The sequence below is a fragment of the Macaca thibetana genome, chromosome 1 (assembly GCF_024542745.1).
Source record: "Macaca thibetana thibetana isolate TM-01 chromosome 1, ASM2454274v1, whole genome shotgun sequence".
NCBI lineage: Eukaryota > Metazoa > Chordata > Mammalia > Primates > Cercopithecidae > Macaca > Macaca thibetana.
In genome coordinates this window covers 112490544-112512282 of record NC_065578.1, presented here as the reverse complement: position 1 = coordinate 112512282, position 21739 = coordinate 112490544, and the positions used below count along the sequence as shown (strand labels likewise).

Here is a 21739-nt window from a genome sequence, read left to right as displayed (position 1 = left end):
TATGGTAGTTCTATTTTTAGTTTTTTAATTTAACTTAAATTTTTTGTAGTGACAGGGTCTCCCGATGTTGCCCAGGCTGGTCTCCAACTCCTGGACTCAAGTGATCCTCCCACTTCAGCCTCCCAAAGTGCTGGGATTATAGGTATGATTATAGGCCATCACACCCAGCCCATTTCTAGTTTTTTGAGAGATATCCATACTGTTTCTCGTAATGACTATACTAATTTACATTCCTACCAACAGTGTATAAGAGTTCTCTTTTCTCCACATCCTCAGCAGCATCTGCTACTTTTTCTGTTTCTAATAATAGCCATTCTAACTGGAGTGAGATATCTCACTGTGGTTTGATTTGCATTTCTCTGATGATTAGTAATGTTGAGTATTTTTTCATATACCTATTGGCCACTTATACATCTTCTCTTGAGAAATGTCTATTCATGTCCTTTGACTACTTTTTGATGAGATTGTTTTTATTTTTACTGTTGAGTTGTTTGAGTTCCTTGTGTATTCTGGATGTTAGTCTCTTGTTGGATGAATAGCTTGCAAATATGTTCTCCCATTCAACAGGTGGTCTCTTCACTCTCTTGATGGTTTCCTTTGCTGTGCAGAATCTCTTTGGTTTAACATAGGCCCATTTGTACATTTTGTCTGTGCTTTTGAGGTCTTGGCCATAAAATCTTTGCTAGACCAACGTTCTGAAGTGTTTTCCCTGTGTTTTCTTCTGATAGTTTTATAATTTGAAGTCTTTAATTTTTTTATATATTGAGAGTTAGGAGTGAAATTTCATTCTTCTGCATATAGATATCCAGTTTTCTCAGCATCATTTATTGAAGAGGGTGTCCTTTCCCCAGTGTATATTATTGGCACTTTTGTCAAAAATCAGTTGACTGTAAATACTTGAATTTATTTCTGGATTCTCTCTTTTGTTCCATTGTCTATATGTCTCTTTTTATACTAATACCATGCTGTTTTGGTTATTACAGCCTTGTAATATATTTTGAAGTCAGATACTGTGATGCCTCCAGTTTTGTTCTTTTTGCTCAGGATTGCTTTGGCTATTCAGGCTTTTTTTTTTTTTTTCCCATATAAATTTTAGGGTTTTTCATTCTAATTCTGGAAAATTGATGTTGGTATTTTGACAAGAATTGCATGAATCTGTAGATTTCGTTGGGAAGTATAGTCGTTTTCGTGATATTAATTCTTCCAATCCATGCACATGGATGTCTTACCCTTTGTTTGTGTGCTTTTCAATTTCTTTTTGTTTTTGGCTTTTTTCTCAACTTTTATAAATGGGGGTCCATGTGCAGGTTTGTTACAAACCATGCTGCTTAGGTTTGGAGTATGATTGAAGCTTGTCACCCAGGTATCAAGCATAGTACTCAATAGGTAGTTTTTCAGCCTTTGCCTCCCTCCCTCTCTCCCCCATCTAGTAGTCCCCAGTGTCTGTTTTTCCCATCTTTATGTCCATGTGTACCCAATGTTTAGCTCCCACTTATAGACAAGAACATGCAGTATTTGATTTTCTCTTTCTGCATTAGTTCACTCAGGTTAATGGCCTCCAACTCCATCTGTCTTGCTACAAAAGACATAATTTTGTTATTTCTTCTTCTTCTTCATTTACCTCTTTTTTACATTTTTTTATTTTTAATTTTTGTGATACATAGTAGGCATATATATTTATGGGGTACATAGATATTTTGGTACAGGCATGCGATGCATAATAATCACATCATTGAAAATTTGGTATTTGTCCCCTCAAGCATTTATCCTTTGTGTTACAAACAATCCAGTTATACTCTTTCAGTTATTTTCAAGTGTACAATAAATTATTATTGACTAATAGTTCCCCTCTTGTGCTATCAAATCATTCTTTCTTGTGGCTGTGTAGTATTCCACAGTGTATATGTACCACATTTTCTTTAACCAGTCCACCAATGATGGACATGTGAGTTGGTTCCATGTCTTTGCTATTATGAATATGTCTGCAGTGAACATACACGTGCATGTGTCTTTTTGGTAGAACAATTTATTTTCCCTTGGGTATGTACCTAATAATGAGATTACTGGATTTAATAATGGTTCTATTCTTAGTTCTTTGATAAATCTCCAAACTTCTTTCCACAGTGGCTGAACTAATTTACATTCCCACCAACAGTGTACAAGCATTCCCTTTTCTCTGCAGCACCACCAAAATCTGTTATTTTTTTTACTTTTTAATAAAAGCCACTCTGACTGATGTGAGATGGTATATCATTGTGGCTTTGATTTGCATTTCTCTGATGATTAGTGATGATAAGCATTTTTTAATATGTCTTTTGGCTGTGCGTATGTCTTCTTTTGAGAAGTACCTGTTCTTGTCCTTTGCCCACTTTTTAATGGGGTTATTTGCTTTTTGCTTGTTGATTTAAGTTCCCATTAGATTCTGGACATTAGACTTTTGTTGGATGCATAGTTTGCAAATATTTTCTCCTATTCTGTAGGTTGTCTGTTTACTCTGTTGAAAGTTTCTTTTGCTGTGCAGATGCCCTTTAACTAGGTCCCACTTACCAATTTTTGTTTTTGTTGCGATTGCTTTTGAGGACTTAGCCATATATTATTTGCCAAGGCCAATATTGAGAAGTATATTTCCGAGGCTTCCTTCTAGGATTTTTATAGTTTGAGGTCTCACATTTAAGTCTTTAATCCATCATAAATTAATTTTTGTACATGGTGATGGGTCCAGTTTCATTCTTCTGCATACGGGTAGCCAGTTATCCCAGTACCATTTATTGAATAGGGAGTCCTTTCCCCATTGCTTATTTTTGTTGACTTTGTTGAAGATCTGATGGCTGTAGGTGTGCAGCTTTATTTCTGGGTTCTCTATTCTGTTCCATTGGTCTGTGTGTCTGTTTTTGTACCAGTACCATGCTGTTTTGGTTACTGTAGCCTTGTAGTATATTACCTTGAAGTCAGGTAATGTGATGCCTCTGGCTTTGTTCCTTTTGCTTTGGATTGCTTTGGCTATTCAGGCTTTTTTTGTGGTTCCATATGAGTGTTAGAATACTCTTTTCTAATTCTGTGAAAAATGATGTTGGTAGTTTGATAGGAATAGTGTTGAATCTATAAATTGCTTTGGGCATTATGGCCATTTTAATGATATTGATTCTTCCAATCCATGAGCATGAAATATTTTTCTGTTTGTTTGTGTCATCTCTGGTTTCTTTCAGCAGTGTTTAATAGCTCTCTTTGTAAAGATCTTTCACCTCCTTGGCTAGATGTATTTTGAGGTATTTTTTATGGCTATTGTAAATGGGACTGCATTCTTGATTTGACTCTTAGCTTGAACATTATTGGTGTATAGAATACTACTGATTTTTAGGCCAGGAGCAGTGGCTCACGCCTGTAATCCCAGCACTTTGGGAGGCCAAGGCGGGTGAATCACTTGAGGTCAGGAGTTTGAGACCAGCCTGGCCAACATGGTGAAACCCTGTCTCTACAAAAAATACAAAAATTAGCTGGGTGTGGTGGTGGGCACCTCAGTTACTCAGGAGGCTGAGGCAGGAGAATCACCTGAACCTGGGGGGCAGAGGTTGCAGTGAGCTGAGGTCACGCCACTGCACTCCAGTCTGGGTGACAAAGTGAGACTACATCAAAAAAATAATAATAATACTGATTTTTTTTGTACATTGATTTAAAGTATCCTAAAACGATAGTGAAGAGGTTTATTAGTTCTAGGAGCCTTTTGGTGGAGCCTTTAGGGTTTTCTAGGTGTAACATCATATCATCGGTAAAGAGAGATCGTTGGATTTCTTTTCCCATTTGGCTGCCTTTTATTTCTTTCTCTTGCCTGATTGGTCTGGTTAGGACTTTCAGTACTATGTGGTGAGAGTGGGCATCCTTGTCTTGTTCCAGTTCTCAAGGGGAATGCTTCCAGCTTTTGTGCATTTAGTATGATGTTGGTCATGGGTTTGTCATAAATGGCTCTTATTATTTTGAGGTGTGTTCCTTCAATGCCTAGTTTTTTTGAGAGTTTTTATTATAAAGGGTGCTGGATCTTATCAAAAGCTTTTTGTGTCTATTGAGATGATCATATGGTTTTTGTTTTTAATTCGGTTTATGTGGTGGATCACATTTATTGATTTGTGTATATTGAACCAAACTTGCGTCCCAGGAATAAAACCTATTTGATTGTGGTGAATTAACTTTTTGATGTGCTGCTGGATTCAGTTTGCTAGTATTTTGTTAAGGATTTTTGAATCTATGTTCATCAGGGATATTGGCCTGTAGTTTTCTTTTCTCATTGTGTCATTGCCAGATTTTGGTATCAGGATGATACTGGCTTCATAGAATGAGTTAGGGAGGAGTCCCTCCTCCTTGATTTTTTGGAATAGTTTCTGTAGGATTGGTACCAGCTCTTCTTTGTATGTCTGGTAGAATTCAGCTGTGAATCCATCTGGTGCAGGGTTTTTTTTGGTTGGTAGGTTTTTTATTACTGCTTCAATTTTGGAACTCAATATTGGCCTGTTCCAGTTTCTTCCTGGTTCAGTCTTGGGAGGTTGTGTATTTCCAGGAATTTATTCATTTCTTCTGTATTTTCTAGTTTGTTTGCCTAGAGGTGTTCAAATAGTCTCTGAGGATCTTTTGTGTTTCTGTGGGATTGGTTGTAATGTCATCTTTGTAATTTCTGATCGTGCTTATTTGGATCTTGTCTCTTTTTGTTGTTGTTAATCTAGCTGGTGGTCTATCAATCTTATTTATCCTTTCAAAAACAAACTTTTGGTTTTGTTGGTCCTTTGTAAGAATTTTTTTGCATCTCAGTTTCATTCAGTTCTGCTCTGATTTAGTGCTATAAACTTTCCTTTTAACACTACTTTTACTGCAGCTCAGTGACTTTGGTATGTTATGTCTCTGTTTTTATTAATTTCAAAGAATTTTTTTATTTCTGCCTTGATTTCATTATCTGTCATTCAGGAGTAAGTGCTTAATTTCCATGTGATTGTGTGGTTTTGAGATATCTTCTTGGTATTGATTTCTATTTTTATTCCACCATGGTTTGAGAGTATGCTTGGTATGATTTACATTTTTTTTAATTTATTGAGACTTGCTTTATGGCTGACCATGTGGTCATCTTAGAGTATGTTTGGTGTGCATATGAGAAGAATGTGTATTCTATGGTTGTTGGTGGAGTATTCTATAGATGTCTGTTAGGTCCAGTTGATCAAGAGTTGAGTTTAAATCCAGAATTTCTTTGTTAGTTTTCTACTTCAATGATCTGTCTAATGCTGTCAGTGGGGTGATGAAGTCCCCCCCCATTATTATCTGACTGTCTAAGTCTTTTGTAGGTTTAGAAGTACTTGTTTTATGAATCTGGGTACTCCAATGTTGGGTGCATATACATTTAGGATAGTTAAGTTTTCTTGTTGAATTAAACTTTTATCATTATGTAATGCCCTTCTTTGTCTATTTAACTGTTGTTGATTTAAAGTCTGTTTTATATAAGAATAGTGACCCCTGTTATTTTTTGTTTTCTGTTTGCATGATAGATCCCTTTACTTTGATCCTGCGGGTGTCTTTACATGTGAGACACCCTCTTGAAGACAGCAGACAGTTGAGTCTTGTTTTTTTTTATCCAACTTGCCACTCCGTGCCTTTTAAGTGGGGTGTTTAGACCAGTTACGTTCAATATTAATATTGATATGTGAGGTTTTGATCCTGTCATTCTGCTGTTAGCTGTTGTTTGGCAAACTTGATTGTGTAGTTAATTGCTTTATAGGTTCTATGGGCTATGTATTTAAGTGTGCTTTGTGGTCGCAGGTATCATTCTTTCATTTCCATGTTTAGAATTCCCTTAAAGACCTAAAATCTCTTTAATGTTTGCTTCTCTGAAAAAGATTTTATTTCTCCTTTGCTTATGAAGCTTAGATTGGTAGAATGTAAAATTCTTGATAGGAATTTATATTCTTTAAGAATGCTGAAAATAGGCCCCCAGTTTCTTTTGACGTGCAAGGTTTCTGCTGAGAAGTTCGCTCTTAGCCTGTTAGCGTTCCCTTTGTACGTGATCTGCCCCTTCTCTATAGCTACCTTTAAGGTATTTCTCTTTCACATTGGAAAGTGCAATGACTATGTGTCTTAGGGATGGTCATCTTGCATAGTATCTCACAGGAGTTCTCTGAATTTCTTGAATTTCATGTCAACCTCTCTAGCAAGGTTGGGAAGAGAAATTTTCATGGACCATATCCTCAAACGTTTTCTGAGTTGCTTATTCTCTCTTTTTCTCTCTCAGAAACACCAATGAGTTGTAGGTTTAGTCTCTGTACATAATCTAACATTTCTCAGTTGTTTTGTTCATTTTGTAAAATTATTTTTGCTTTATTTTTGTCTGACTGGGTTGATCCAAAGCACTGGTCCTCAAGCTCTGAGATTCTTTCCTCAGCTTGGTCTAATCTGTTGTTCATGTTTCCAGCTGAATTTTGAAATTCCTATAGTGAATTTTTCTATTCCAGAAGTTCAGTTTGGTTCTTTCTTAAAATGACTATTTCAACTCTTGTATCACTTTACTGGCTTCATTGGATTGGATTTCAACTTTCTCCTGAATACCATTGAGTTTCTTTGCCATTCAGGTTCTGAATTCTGTATCTGTCAATTCAGCCACATTTCAATCTGATTAGGGTCCATTGCTGGGGAGCCAGTGCAACCATTTGGAGGTAAGGAAGCACTCCTTCTTCTTGATGGCTGGGGTTCTTATGTTGATTTTTTCTTATCTGAGAGGGCTGGTGTTTATGCTTTTGAAGTTGCTTTTATTTGGATGGGGCTTTTTAATTTATATATATATATATATGCTTTTGTTCTCTTGAGGCTTTGACTGTCATGCTTATTGTGTATAGTTGATTGGCTTAATTTTTGGGTGTTTTCAGAGGGCCAAGACTCTGTATGGGTTATTGAGTTGTGGCTAGACTCCTGTACTGAGTTTCACAGTCAATGTGTGCTAAAGAATTTTTAATTGGTGGTTTAACTCAGGCTGCATTCCAGTAGATGGAGCTTAAGAGTAAGGGCCAGCAAATAGGCTGTCACTCAGCTATGTGCCTCTTTTATATTTCAGGGCATTCACAGCAGTGCTCTGTGGAGGGAGAGATGTTGGGGGTGAGAGACAATCCCAAGTTTGTTTCTAGGCCTTGGAGGAGCATCCTCTAATCATTGGCATCATGCCTGCATTTCCTTAGCCTCAAGAGGGCCCCTGTCAGGCTACACTCCCACCTCTCTTGGGTGGCCAGAGCCAACAATTAGGTTGCCAGGAGACCCACAGCTCCCCTGAGACCCACTGGTCCTCTGTGTTTGACATAGAGAGAGTGGGTTATGGAGTATGTCTGCAGATGGTCTCTAGATGCAGTGGGCCAAGACTGGAGGATCCTCAGGCAGGGCGGTGTCGTCAAGGGTGCACAGCTGGTGCAGCACCCATGACTGGGGGGTTTTGCTCAGCAGAAAACTGTGGGGACTACCCAGCTTGTGCTCCCCTGACTGAGTCTCCTTCTGGTGTCTGCCCCCATAGCAGGCCCAAACAGCTAGTTTTGTTCTAAGCCTTCTGTGCCCAGATTGCTGGGCTGTTAGGTGTTCTGGGCTGTGGGGCTCCCTTGGGCAGAGGCTGTGGGCTGTTAAACAGGATACACCTTTCCCAGACTGATTCGTGTGGAGGGAGACATGCCCAAATCCCACATTAGTGCATGAACCTCCACCTCACTCTTCTGAGATGTTCTGAGAGTAGGCGCTCCTCACCTGCTTGAGCTCAGGCCACAGATCTGAGCTCGATACCCCTGAGCTATGTGCTCAAACCCTGGGGAGTTGGGACCTGGCCCATGGCTTTGTCCTTTGGCTCCTTGGGATTGAGCACTGGCTGTGCTGAGGGATGGGGGAGGCTGAATCATTCCCAGGCCACCAGCAAAGCAATCAGGTGGGGCAGTGGAGGTTGTGCTGTGTGCAAGCTCTTGCTCAAGCAGCCAGGCAGGGGCCTTAGGAGGAGCCAGTGGATAGCGGGGTGTGCAGATCAGATGCACCCTAGTACTGCAGGAAAGACAGCTCTGCTCTCTTCCAGCCTGGCAGTCAGCAAGGGCTAGAGTCACTCAGAGCAAAATGGAGAGCCTTGGAGGATGGACACCTATGGTCACATTTTGCTGCAGTTGTCCCCCATGCAAAACCTTTTGGGCTTAGCACAGGTTGGAGTTCTGCCTCTGCCTACTTTCCAGGCAGTTCTCCTGCCAATTCAAATGTCTATGGGGGTCATGGAATCTCTTGTAGTTGAATTTCTTCCTTAGGACCTGCTTAGGGCCAGGAGCTGGTACTGGTGCTCAGCGACTCTGTGAAGTATTCCCAGCTTCCTCCCTCTTCAACCTTAGTGTCTGTGTCGCCTCTCTATTGATTTTCTGTATTTTCTCTCAAAAGATCTGTTTGAAGTATGATGGATTAGTCAATATTTTGGTTTCTCTCAGTGGGAGAGGCATTTCCTGGCTGCATCTTGTCAGCCATCTCGTTCTTCTCAATCCTCTTCAATTTCTTTCATCAGTATTTTGTAGTTTTCCTCGTAGAGATCTTTCACTTTTTTGGTTAAATGTATTTCTAGGTATTTAATTTATTTTTTCTAGTTATCTTAAATAGAATTGCCTTCTTGATTTCTTCTTGGCTGTCCATTAATGTTGTATAGAAATGCTGCTGATTTTTGTGTGTTGATTTTGTATCCTGCAACTTTACCGAATTTATCATATCTAAGAGTTTTTTGATGGAGTCTTTATGTTTTTCTAGGTATAAGATCGTATCATTACAAAAGAGGGACGATTTGACTTCCCTTTTCCAATTTGGTTGCCTTTTATTTCTTTCTCTTGCCTGATTGCTCTGGCTAGGACTCTCACTCCTACGCTGAATAGGAGTGGTGAGAGTGGGCATCCTCATCTTATTTCAGTTCCTAGAGGAAAGGCCTTCAGCTTTTCCCTGTTCTGTATAATGTTAGTTGTGAGTTTGTCATATATGGCCTTTAATTTGTTGAGGTATGTTCCTTCTGTGCCTATTTTGTTGAGAGTTTTTATCATGAAAGGATATTGAATTCTTATCAAATGTTTTTTCTGCATATATTGAGATGATCATATGGCTGTTATCCTTCACTCTAGATGTCGTGTATCACATTTATTGATTTGCATTTGTTGAACCATACTTGCATCCCTGGGATAAATCCCATTTTGTCATAGTGTGTTTTTTAAAATGTGCTTTTGGATTCAATTTGCTAATATTTTGTTGAAGATTTTTGCATCTGTATTCATCAGATATATTGGCCCATAGTTTCCTTTCCTTCTTTTTTTTAATTTTGTTGCGTCTTTGTCTGGTTTTGGTAACAGGGTGATGCTGGATTCATAGAATTAGTTGGGAGAGGTTTCTCCTTTTCAATTTTCTGAAATAGTTTGGAGAATTGGTGTTAATTTCTGTTCGAAGGTTTAGTAGAATTCAGCAGTGAAGCCATTCAGTCCAGAGCCTTTTTCTTTTGTGGGGAGAGTTTTTATTACTGCCTTGACTTCATTACTTGTTATTAATCACTTCAGGATTTTCTATTTCTTCCTGTTAAAGCAAACTATGGCCTGAAAAGGACTCCGTACTTCTATATTTGAGTCCTTGTGGATGAACTGTAACCTAGCTTAATAGGCAGACAAGATTGAAAACTTAACTTAGGAGTATGTGCCTGTAACAATAGCTAAGTCTTGGCCAATCCCAGTGGACATATTTCAACCACTCATAGACTGCTAAGTGTTCATACTGTGTTCAAATAAGGCAAATGCCAACCTGTAACCAATCCAGTTGCTTCTGTACCTCACTTCCAATTTCTGTATGTCATTTCCCTTTTTGTGTCTGTATGTTGTTTGTTGTTGTTTTTTGAGACACAGTCTTCCTCTGTTGCCCAGGCTGGAGTACAGCGGCACAATCTCGGCTCACTGCAACCTCTGCCTCCTGGGTTCAAGTGGTTCTCCTGCCTCAGCCTCCTGAGTAGGTGGGATTACAGGTGCCCACCACCATGCCCAGCTAATTTTTTTTTTTTTTTTAGTAGAGACGGGGTTTCACCATGTTGGTCAGGGTGGTCTCAATCTCCTGACCTCAAATGATCCTCCCACCTTGGCCTCCCAAAGTGCTAGGATTACAGGCATGAGCCACTGTGCCTGTTCTGTCTATAAATTTGTTCTGACCAAAAGGCATCCCTGGAGTCTCCTGAATCTGCTGTGATTATGGGGGCTGCCTGATTCGCAAATTGTTCATTGTTCAATTAAACTCCTTTAACTTTAATTCGGCTGAAGTTTCTCTTTTAACATTTCTGATTCAATTCTTAGTAGGCTATATGTGTCCCAGGAATATGTCCATTTACTCTTAGTTTTCCAGTTTGATAGTATATCATTATTCATAATAGTCTCTGATTACCTTTTGTATTTCTGTATTTTTGTATTTGTATTATCAGTTGTAATGTCTTCTTTTTCATTTCTGATTTTGTTTATTTGGATCTTCTGTCTTTTTTCTTGGTTAGTCCAGCAAGTGATTTATCAATTTTGTTTATATTTTCAAAAACACAACTTTTGTTTCATTGATCCTTTGGTGTTTTGGGTTTTTGTTTGTTTTGTTTTGTTTTTGTGTCTATTGTGTTTAGTTCTGCTTTGATCTTTATTATGTCTTTCCTTCTATTAATTTTGGATTCGGTTTGTCCTTGCTTTTCTAGTCCTTGAGGTGCATTATAAGATTATTTATTTGAAATCTTTCTACTTATTTGCTATAGGCACTTATTGCTATAATCTTCCCTCTTAGCACTGCTTTTGCTGTATTCCACAGGTTTTGGTATATTGTGTGTGTTTCTATTTTCATTTGTTTCAAGAAATGTTTTTATTTCTTCCCTGGCCCAGTTGTCATTCAGGGGCATATTGTTTAATTTCCATGTATTTGTTCATTTTCCAAAGTTCCTCTTGTTATTAATTTCTACTTTTATTCCATTGTGGTCTGAGAAGACACTTCATATAATTTCAAAGTTTAAAAATTTTTCGGGCTGGGCGCAGTGGCTCATGCCTGTAATCCCAGCACTTTGGGAGGCTGAGGCGGGCGGATCACGAGGTCAGGAGATCTAGACCATCCTGGCTAACATGGTGAAACCCTGTCTCTGCCAAAAACACAAAAAATCAGCCAGGCGTTGTGGCAGGCGCCTGTAGTCCCAGCTACTCGGCAGGAGAATGGCGTGAACCTGGAAGGCGGAGGTTGCAGTGAGTCGAGATCGCACCACTGCATTCCAGCCTGGGCGACAGATTGCAACTCTGTCTCAAAAAAAAAAAAAAAAAAAAAGTTCGATACTTGTTTTATGTCCTAACATATCATCTATCCTGAAAAAATGTTCTGTGTGCTGTTGAGAAGAATATGTATTCTGTAGTTATTGGGGGAAATGTTCTGTAAATATCCGGCAGTCCATTTGATCTAGTATGTAGTTTCAATTTTTTTTCTGTTAATCGTCTGCCTAGATGATCTGTTTAATGCTGAGAATGAAGTGTTGAAATCCCCAACTATCATTGTATTAGAATCTCTCTCTCTCTTTAAATCTAATAATACTTGTTTTTATATCTGGGTGTTCCAGTGTTGGGTGCATATATGTTTAGAATTGTTATATCTTCTTGCTTAACTGATCCCTCTATTATTATACAGTGATCTTCTTTGTCTTTATTGACTGTTTTTGACTTAAAGTCTGTTTTATGTGATATAAGTATAGCTACTTCTGCTCACTTTTGGTTTTCATTTGTATAGGATATCTTTTTTCATTCCTTTACTTTTAGTCTACATGTGTCTGTGTGTGAGATGAATTTCTTTTAGGCAGCATTTAGTTGGGTTGTTTTTTTCTCCATTCAGTCAGTCTATATCTTTTCAGTGAAAAGTTTAATTCATTTACATTCAAAGTTATTTTTGATATGTGGGGACTTATTTCTGTCATTTTATTAATATATTTCTGGTTATTTTGTGTATCCTTTGTTCCTTTATTTCTCTTTTATTGTTTATCACTATGGCTTGGTGGTTTTTCTGTAGCGATAACATTTGAGTCTTTTTCTTGTTTGAGTTTACTCTATCTGTGGGTTTTATATTTTTATGTGTTTTCATGATGGTAGATATATTTCTTTCACTACTGAGTGTAGAATTTCCTTAAGCATTTCTTGTATGACTGATCTAGTCATGAATTCCCTAAACTTTTGCTTGTCTGGGAAAGACTTTATTTTTCCTTCAGTTATGAAGGATAGCTTTGCTGGTTATAGTATCCTTCACTGACCTTTTTTTTTTTTTCTTTCAGCACTTTAAATATATCATCCTATTCTCTCCTGGCCTGTAAGGTTTTTGCCAAAAATGTGCTGTTAGTCTGATGGGAGTTCCTTTATAAGTGACTGCCGAGACCACCTCGGTTGGGGAGACCCTAACTTAGCAGCACTAGAGAAATTAAAGACACACACATAGAAATATAGAGGTGTGGAGTGGGAAACCAGGGGTCTCACAGCCTTCAGAGATGAGAGCCTCGAACAGAGATTTACCTACATATTTATTAACAACAAGCCAGTGATAAGCATTGTTTCCATAGAATATAGATTAACTAAAAGTATTCCTTATGGGAAACAAAGGGATGGGCTGAAATAAAGGGTTGGGTTTGGCTAGTTGTCTGCAGCAGGAGCATGTCCTTAAGGCACAAATCACTCATGCTATTGTTTGTGGTTTAAGAATGCCTTTAAGGTTTTCTGCCCTGGGTGGGCCAGGTGTTCCTTGCCCTCATTCCCGTAAACCCACAACCTTCCAGCATGGATGTCATGGCCATCACGAACATGTCACAGTGCTGCAGAGATTTTGTTTATGGCCAGTTTTGGAGCCAGTTTATGGCCAGATTTGGGGGGGCCTGTTCCCAACAAGTGACTAGATGCTTTTGCTGTTTTTAGAATTCTTTATTTGTCTTTAACTTTTGACAGTTTAACTGTAATGTGCTGTGGAGAATACCTTTTTTCATTGTATCTATTTGGGAATTTCTTAGTCTCTTGTATCTGGATGTCTAGCTTTCTTGCTAGACTTGGACAGTTTTCATCTATTATTTTGTTAAATAACTTTCATTTTCTCTTCACCTTCTAGGACTCTGAAATTTTGACTATTTTGTCAGTTTATGGTGTCCTGTATGTCACATAAGCTTTGCTCATGTTTTAAAATTATTTTTTCTTTATTTTTGTCTGACTGGTTTATTTCAAAAGACCCGTCTTCAAATTTGAAGCTCCTTTCTTCTCCTTGATGTAGTCTATTGTTGAAGTTTTCAACTGTAGTTTATATTTCATTCAATGAATTCTTTAGTTTCATAATTTCTGGTTGGTTCTTTTATGATAACTATCTCTTTGGTAAATTTCTCATTCATACCTTGAATTGTTTTTCTGATTTCTCTGTATTTTTCAGTATTTTCCTATATCTCACTGAGCCTCTTTAAAATCAATATTTTGAATTCTTTTTTTAGGATTTTATAAATTTCTTTTTTATTTATATGTTACTGGAGAATTATTTTCCTTTGGAAGTGTCATATTTCCTTGCTTTTTCATGTTTCCTGTGTACTTATATCGACATCTGTGCATTTGGTGTAACAGTTGCTTCTTCCAGTTTTTGAATTTGCTTTCATAGGGGAGGACTTTTTCCTGAATATGTATCTACGTGTGTAGAGAACTTTGGGGGTGTGTACAGTAATGTGGTCTGTGTATGATTTCTATGACTGTAGGCAGTGTTAGTGGTGTCTGTAGTTTCTTCAGTGGCTTAGGATGAGGTCATTAGTGGAGGCTGTGGTGACATATTGCTGGGGACTGGGACCCCAGGTGGGCCAGTCTTTGGGACCTAATGGTGACAGTGGTAGGCTGAGTGTGTCTGTCCTTAAGCCCCAGGGTGGCATATGCTGGCACCAATGTTAGCAGGTCCAAGCATGCTGATTCTTGGGCTTCCAGCTGGCTTGTTCGTATGCTGGTGGCAGTGGTTGGCTGCCAGGCTTCTCAGGAACCTGGACAGTAGGCATGTTGTGAGTGGTGGCAGTGGCAGTGACGAGACAATTCTCTGGGTCCCAAGCAGTATGCAGTGGTGTTGGCAGTGGCTGCAATGGGCTGGGCAGTCTAGTCTCCAGGTCTGCAGGTGTTGTGTGCAAGTAAGTGCCAGCTGTGGTGGTAGTGGAAGGGTGGGTGGGGCCAACCTCAGGCCCCCAGGAGGAGTGTTCAGGTGCTGACACTAGTGGACTGGGCTGGATGAACCTCAGGCCCACACACGGTGTGCTCTGGCATGGATTAGGGGAAAGCCAGCCTGAGCAGGCTTGTAGTCAGCTCCCCACAACAATGGTGCGTACTGGCACTGGCTGTGGTAGGCAGAAACGGAGGGATCCCCAGACCCTCAGCAGAATGCTTAGGTTGGGGCAGCAGCAACTGCATTATGGCCCTGCTCCTGGGAAGGGCGAAGTTGTTTTCAGTGGCAGCAGTTATATGTAGGCGAGCTTGGCTTATGCTTCAGACCTAATGGCAGCAGCCCTTTCACTCACACTTTAGCCCCAGCAGCGTAGTAACAACCGCTATGGGCAGAGGATTCTGTCTGGGGGTGTGAAAATGTGCAGTGGCTCTGCTTCTGGAGGGAGTGGGGTCACAGCCAGTGGCCTGCACTTCAGCCTCAGTGGCAGCAGCCGGCTGTGGTGGTAGCTGCAGGTGGGGAATCTCAGTGGGCACTAGGGCCATGGAGATGCAGGCACTGCTGGGCCCCAGGGAGAGTGCCATTTGCCTGGTGTTGGGCTCTCAAAATAGCACCTTACAGGAGCTGCTGATGCCTTAGGGGTGTGTGGAATCCAGTGTGAACTCCCTCTCTGGGGCAGCGCCATTGTGTGGTCCCCAGGAAGCTCTCTGTTTTAGTCTCAGGGCCCCCGGGGGTCAGGGGCTGTACCATGGCTAGGACTGCAGGAGTCCATGGTAAGAATATGGACCATGAGGCATCTCTCACTGTTCTTTTCCCCACACTGGGGAGTCTCTGCAGATGCCTAGCTGATCCTGGCTGAGGAGACTGCCTTGCTCCCCTTTTATTCCTTGCCTTAGGTGTTTCCTGACACGTGTCTGTTGAATTTCAGCATTCTTTTTTGGATGACCTATTTGAAATGTGATTATTTACTCACTATTCAGGTTCTTCTTTATGGAGGAGGCAAGTACCAGCCATCTTTAAGCCCCTCTGACTTCAACTTCTGAGAAGCAGAATCTTCCTAGAGGCCTTAAGCATGAGAAATACATGATGAGATGGTATCTGAGGAAGATGAATCTGTTTATTTGCAGTAGTGGAAGAAAACAGTGGCATAAATAATCATAAATAGCAGATTATTATAAAACGATGTAGCAGGTGCCATAATATCCTCAATCTGTTGTTTTCAAACTATAATTTTCAGAATGCTGGGGCTCCTAGGAAAGGCCTTGGGGATACTAAGTGGGGTGGGTGGATGAGGCAAAGCTGAGGGGAAGCGGGACTCAGCACCCCTTTCCCGTTCCCACCTTAACTGGAACAGCACTGCTTTTATTGTTTTAACACATGGAGTTCCAGATAACATTTATTTTCAGACAAGAATTTAATAGACCTTAACTGAACAACATCAATTAATTACAGAAATACATAGCCAGACAAATGTTCCAGGAGGGGGTTGTTTGAGGATAAATACTTTGCTGGACATTCACCTCCCACAGCTGTTGGAGATTACTTCACATTTTCACCTGCAAGGTACCAGCTCCGACAAGAGGAAGATTCTCTTGGAGAAGACAGATTTGGAAGGTGGCAGATATGCCTATGCCCCAGGAAATGACTGAACCTGGCTCAATTTATTCAACACACTGGGCAGTGGCCTTTCAACTCTTAGCCTGGGGGCCTGCCTCAGGCCCAGTCAGGCTCTCTGTCTTCAACTTGATTCCCTCAGCAAGTCCCAAGGCCTACTTGCCTCGTCCGGTAGCTACCCGCTGAAGCAGCTTTGGAGTGGGGCAATTCCTATTTCCTAAACCCTCTCCCCTTTTCTTTGTTACCCCAGACAAACATTCAAGAGCTTTTCACCCTGGATAACTAGACCAGGGTAACAGAAACAACAAACCTAGGGAAGTTACACAGGTTCTAGGTTCTTACATACTTTGAATCCCCTGGCTTTTGTCTCCTTCACAAGGGATAATAATGGATAAATTCTGCCCTCCACATTTATTTATTTATTTATTATTTATTTATTTTTACAAACGAGGCAATTTATTTAACCTGGCATGGTTTGTTCTAATGCTTCCTGTTGGCAACTGCCACCTCTCCGGCAATTCTGTCCACATCTCTCTGTCCCCAAGGTGTCAGTTTTCAGCCCCCATCTTGGCCCTTTTCCACCATTTTCAGCCCCTCCAGGGCTTAGAGGACCCGGTGGGCCACACTCTTGGAGCCTTGGCTGAAGTGACTGGGCATGGCGCCATTTCTTTGACGTCCCCCATTGATCTTGGTCATGGAGTCAACCCCAGCGCCACCCCGGAGGTACAGGTGCCGCGCTGTGGAAGCAGCTCGTGTGCAGAACCAGTTCTCATCACAGGGAGCAAGCTCTTTGTGCTTGGCCACCCATTTGGGGACTTTCAGCTTCCCGGACTTTTTGAGAAAGGCTGCCAGAGCTCTGACGAGCTCCTGCTGGTCCACGTCTTTTACAGTAACTCTAGGCATGGTGCAGCCTCTGCACTGCCAGCCAGGGGAAAGGGCCACATTTATTTTTAAATGACCTCACCAATGATCTTTCATTCAGACCTGACTCTTAGATGTCCCCAAGGAATGATGTGAGCCCACCCCTTGTCTTAGGAGTTCCCTGATCTGTCCCATATGAAAAGGATCCCTTTTAAGCAGTTTCTCATGGTCGTTTTCATCCCATTACTTCATACATGACCTTATACTATGTGTTCTGGGTTCTTAAGGATGTGTAACAAATCACCCAAAATTTAACAGCTTAACATAATAATTTACTATCTCTCATGGTTTCTGCTGTTCAGGAATTTAAGGAGGTCTCCGCTGGGCAGTTCTGGCTCAAGGTCTCTCACGCACTTGCAATAATATATCAGCTGGGGCTACAATCATCTGAAGGCTTTACTAGGATAGGAGGATCCACTTCCAAGGTGGCTCATACACATGAATGACAAATTGGTTGCTGGCTCTTGTCCAGGGACTCAGTTCCTCTCCATGTGGGACTCTCCACATTGCTGCCTGGCAGCTGGCCTCCCCCAGAGCAAGAAATCCAAGAGACCAATGTGGGTGCTGGAATGACTTTTATAACCTAGCCTTGAACATCATACACTATTAATTCTACCCTCTTTTACTGGCCACAAAAGTCCAGCCCTGATTCAATGTGAAAGGGGATTACAAAAGGAGGCAAGGGTCATTGGCAGTCATCTTGGAGGCTGGCTCACCATACTATAGAAGGGCCAGAAGAAGACCAGCCTCAAAGAAAAAGAGAAGGCAGCTAGTAGATGCCCTGGAATGCAGACTAGGTGTTGAGTAAGAGAGAGTCGCGGCCCTCTTGAAGCTTGTAATCTAGTGGGAATGACAAGTTTCATATGAATAAGTGCACTTGGAATAAAACCCAATATCCTGTACCTTGCCCCACTTATTCTTTTCTTCTCCTCTTCTCCTTTCTCACTGAGCGCCAGCCACACTTCATTCCTTCAACAGGCTGAGCTCTTACCTTCCTTAGGGCCTTTGTACTTGCTATTCCCTAGAATGCCCTCCCCTAATCTCTGCATGGCCAGCGCTTTCTCACCATTCAGGTCTCTGACTTAAATGCCACCTGATATTTTCTTGGGTATTTGTTGTCTGCCTCCCCATACTAGAAAGTAAGCCACATGACAACAGAGACTTGTTAAGTCTCCTGCACTGCTACCTCCCCAGACCTGAAATGGCACTTGTTATATATTAAGTGATGAATATATAGCCTAATGAGCAAATGAAGTACCCACTTTCTGACCAAATTGTATAAAATTTTCCTTCTAGAATATTGTAAACTCAAGCTCTATCCTTATTTCTTGGCCATCTTGCAATCCAAAGGTTGGTGAATTACGGACTTATTCTACGATCTAACTTTGCTGATTCCTTGCCTCTGAGCAAATGGGTACCTCTGCCACGCCTGATTTCTAGATCCAGTTACTTCTTCCCAGGCCGACTATATTATTTGTATGTTTCCACAGGGCTGAGTCCTCCATTTCTGATTGCCTTTCCTTGGTTTCCTGTCCAACTTTCCTCCCTCCTCCAAAGGAAGGGCAATCCCAGCCTTGTTTTGCTGCACTTGTGTTTTCAGCTTTCTTGGGCTAAAATATTGAAAGCGTTGCTCATTAGCATCCCAGATTTCCTGCTTTTCAGGGGAAACGACATGATGAGCAGGGCCCCATGAGGATTTTATTTCGAAAATATGTTTTTTAATTTGAAAGCAAATGGACGCTGCAGGTCTGCAGGTCATTTCACCTGCTGTGGCATGTGATTAGTGAGGCCTTTTCTCTCTGGGTGGTGGTGCCAGCTAATGGACTAACGCTCCCTATATATGTTTATCTTCAGTTAATTAAAATTTTGCCAGATCTTCCTCACAGCCCTTGTGCACAGCAAGGCCAAGCCTTGACTTGTGGCACTGATCCGGGCTGGCAGGGTGGATGGGGGCGGTCATCCTATTAAATATTAATCTAAGAAGGCAATCAAGCCTATGGGCTTCCACCCCTGAGGTTCTCCCGCGGGGAAGTCACAAATCGATGCCAGAGCTCCGTGCTTGTGGCAACTCTTCCTGCCAGGCCCGAGTCAGCAAAAGACGCAGTTTTACCGAACAGTTATTTGACAATAAATCTGAGCAGAATTCTGGGAGATCTCTCTCAAATACTGGAATGAATTACACACACGTCTACCTGGGAAGGGAATGTTAACTAGCTGGTGAAACTGCACCTTATGAATGATGAAGGGGCCACTTTGCCAGGATTTATTTTGAAGTTACGGGTCAGATGAAGACTAGCAAGTATCCTATACTTCAGATGGCAGTTTTGAAAATCTGCCTATGCCAGGGATGGGGGAGGAGATTAAAGGTTCACGTGGCTCACAAAGCCTCCATTGCCCTGTTTTCAGAAATGTGGACATTGCCTCCTCACAAGTTCACCTTCCTTCAGTCACTTCAGTCACCTTCTGTCCTAGCTGCCAGATCATTTCGGCAGATTCTTCTGCTGACAAACACGAAAGATAGAAAGAGCACTCTATTGTGGGCTGAATTTTGTTCCCCAAAAAGATACATTAAAGTCCTAACCCCCAGGACTGTGAATGGGGCTTTATTTGGAAATAGGATCTTTGCAGATGTAATTAATTAAGATGGGTGGGCCCTGATCCAATGACGGGCGTCCTCATAAGAAGAGATAACAGACACACGCAGGAAGACCTCTGTGTGACAAGGGAGGCAGAGATGGGGGTCAGGCATCTACAAGCCAAGGAATGCCAAGGAAGCTACGAAGAAGCACATACGAATCTCCTAGAGCCTTCAGAGAGAGCACGGCCCTGCCAACGTATTGATTTCAGACTTCCAGCCTCCAGAATTGTGAAAGAGTACATTTCTGTTGTTTTAAGGCAGCAAGTTTGTGGTACTTTGCTATGGCAGCTCTAGGAAACTAACACACGCTCTACTCCTAACCCTGATGCTGACTGCCATGGCCGTTTGCCTCCTCTGCAGACCTCGTTGATAGGCTCAGTCACCCTGATCTCCTTCCCTTCCTGGGAGGAGGTGGGAAACCAGGCTAGGAAGAAAGCCTCATCACATCTCAAGACTTGCCCATGATTTTTGAAACATCTCTGCCCACATTCTTGCCTAAGTAGGGGTCAGTGAACATAGTAATATCTCTCTTTAATGATGGAGAATGTCACTCTGCTTCAGGCGTCATCACTCTAAATTCAAGTCTCATGGACTGGCATCACAGATATAGAGAAAATAAGAGGGGTACATTTGTACTGACCCTGACACATGTTCTAGAAATCAAATTTTTATTTTCACATTCCTGGCTAATTCTTTGTCTCTTCCAAAAGTTGAAGGTTACAGGCCGGGCTTGGTGGATCACCTGAGGTCAGGAGTTCAAGACCAGCCTGGCCAACATGGCAAAACCCCATCTCTACTAAAAATACAAAAATGCCTCACACCTGTTATCTCAGCACTTTGGGAGGCCGAGGCAGGCGGATCACCTGAGGTTGCGAGTTTGAGACCAGCCTGACCAACATGGAGAAACCCGTCTCTACTAAAAACACAAAATTAGCCGGGCGTGGCAGCACATGCCTGTAATCCCAGCTACTCAGGAGGCTGAAGCAGGAGAATCGCTTGAACTCGGGAGGCGGAGGTTGTGGTGAGCAGAGATCGTGCCATTGCATTCCAGCCTAGGCAACAAGAGCAAAACTCCCATCTCAGAAAAAGAAAAAAAAATTAGCCGGGCATGGTGGCATGTGTCTGTAGTCCCACCTACTTGGGAGGCTGAGGCAGGAGAATCGTTTGAACACAGGAGGTGGGGGTTGAAGTGAGACAAAATCGCACCACTGCACTCTGGCCCAGGCAACAGAGTGAGACTCTGTCTCAAAAAGAAAAAAAAAGTTGAATGTTACAAAAATCCAGTTAAATGAAGGGTTTGAGCCAGGGAAATTTCTAAGAATAAAGGCTGTACAATATTTTGTTGTCTTGAGATAGCTAAGGAAAGGGACATTGAACATGAGGTCAGAAAACTTAGGCCTGAATTCTAGCTCTGTTCTTCCTCACAGCATCCTTGCAGGGTACATATAATTAGCCCTGTGTACACGTGACCAGATGAGCTGAGACTGCTCCTTGTCCCACCCCAAAACAGACATACTTACAGGAACTGGGGAGGTGGCTTCTGCTTGGTGTTTGTTTTTCTGAGTGTGGGACACCAAGCTGAGGGTAGAGGTGAACTGCTCTGGACAACAGAATGAGTTTTAAGAAGTTGTAGAGGTAAAAAAGGGAAACAAAATTATTGGCAGGGAAAAAAAAATATGTGAGGCAAGATGAAGAGAAGTGGCTGATGAATTTGGTTTAGTTTCTACTGTGTGGTATGCAATATGTATCTTCTTCCCTATGTCTCCAAAAAGATCTGATTAACATGGATGGGAACTGATTTTGGAGGTGGACATCTAATAAGGAACAGATTGTCCAAGGAGATCCAACTATCCCAAGGCTACAGAGAAGCTGATGGCCAGAGAAGTTCAGCTAACCACAGGACTATGAGTGCTGCTGCTTTCCACAGATCTGACTACCACATTACTAGAGGCCTGTTTACTGCGGTTCCTTTTAACTAGTACATCATGTCGACCTTTCAGCAGAAAATTACAAAGCATACTAAAAGACAAAAAACACAGTTCAAAAAGACAGAGCAAGCATCAGAACCAGAGTCAGACATGGCAGGAACATTGGAACTATCAGAACAGGAATTTTTAACACTATGATTAATATGCTAAGGGCTTTATTGAAAAAAATAGATAGCATGCAAGAACAAATGGGCAATATGAACAGAGAGATGGAAACTCTAAGAGAGAATAAGAAGGAATAGCTAGAAATTTTAAAAAACAAAGCAAATAATAGTAATAATAATAATGTAACAGAAGTGAATACCTTTGATGGGCTCACCAGTAGACTGGACACAGCTAAGTAAAAAAATTTCTGAGCTTGAGGATATGACAATAGAGA

At 41.3% G+C, this 21739-nt stretch overlaps 2 protein-coding genes across 2 annotated transcripts in view; one reads left to right on the top strand and one right to left on the bottom strand.

The window, feature by feature from the left end:
* ST7L (suppression of tumorigenicity 7 like) overlaps nucleotides 1-21739 on the top strand; it is an 843199-nt gene that overhangs the window by 176853 nt on the left and 644607 nt on the right. The gene's annotated exons all lie outside the window — the stretch shown is intronic.
* Nucleotides 16269-16755, bottom strand: LOC126930531 (40S ribosomal protein S19-like). The gene has a single exon (XM_050747653.1). The coding sequence runs from the start codon at nucleotides 16714-16716 to the stop codon at nucleotides 16417-16419; it is 300 nt and encodes a 99-aa protein (XP_050603610.1). The 5' UTR covers nucleotides 16717-16755; the 3' UTR covers nucleotides 16269-16416.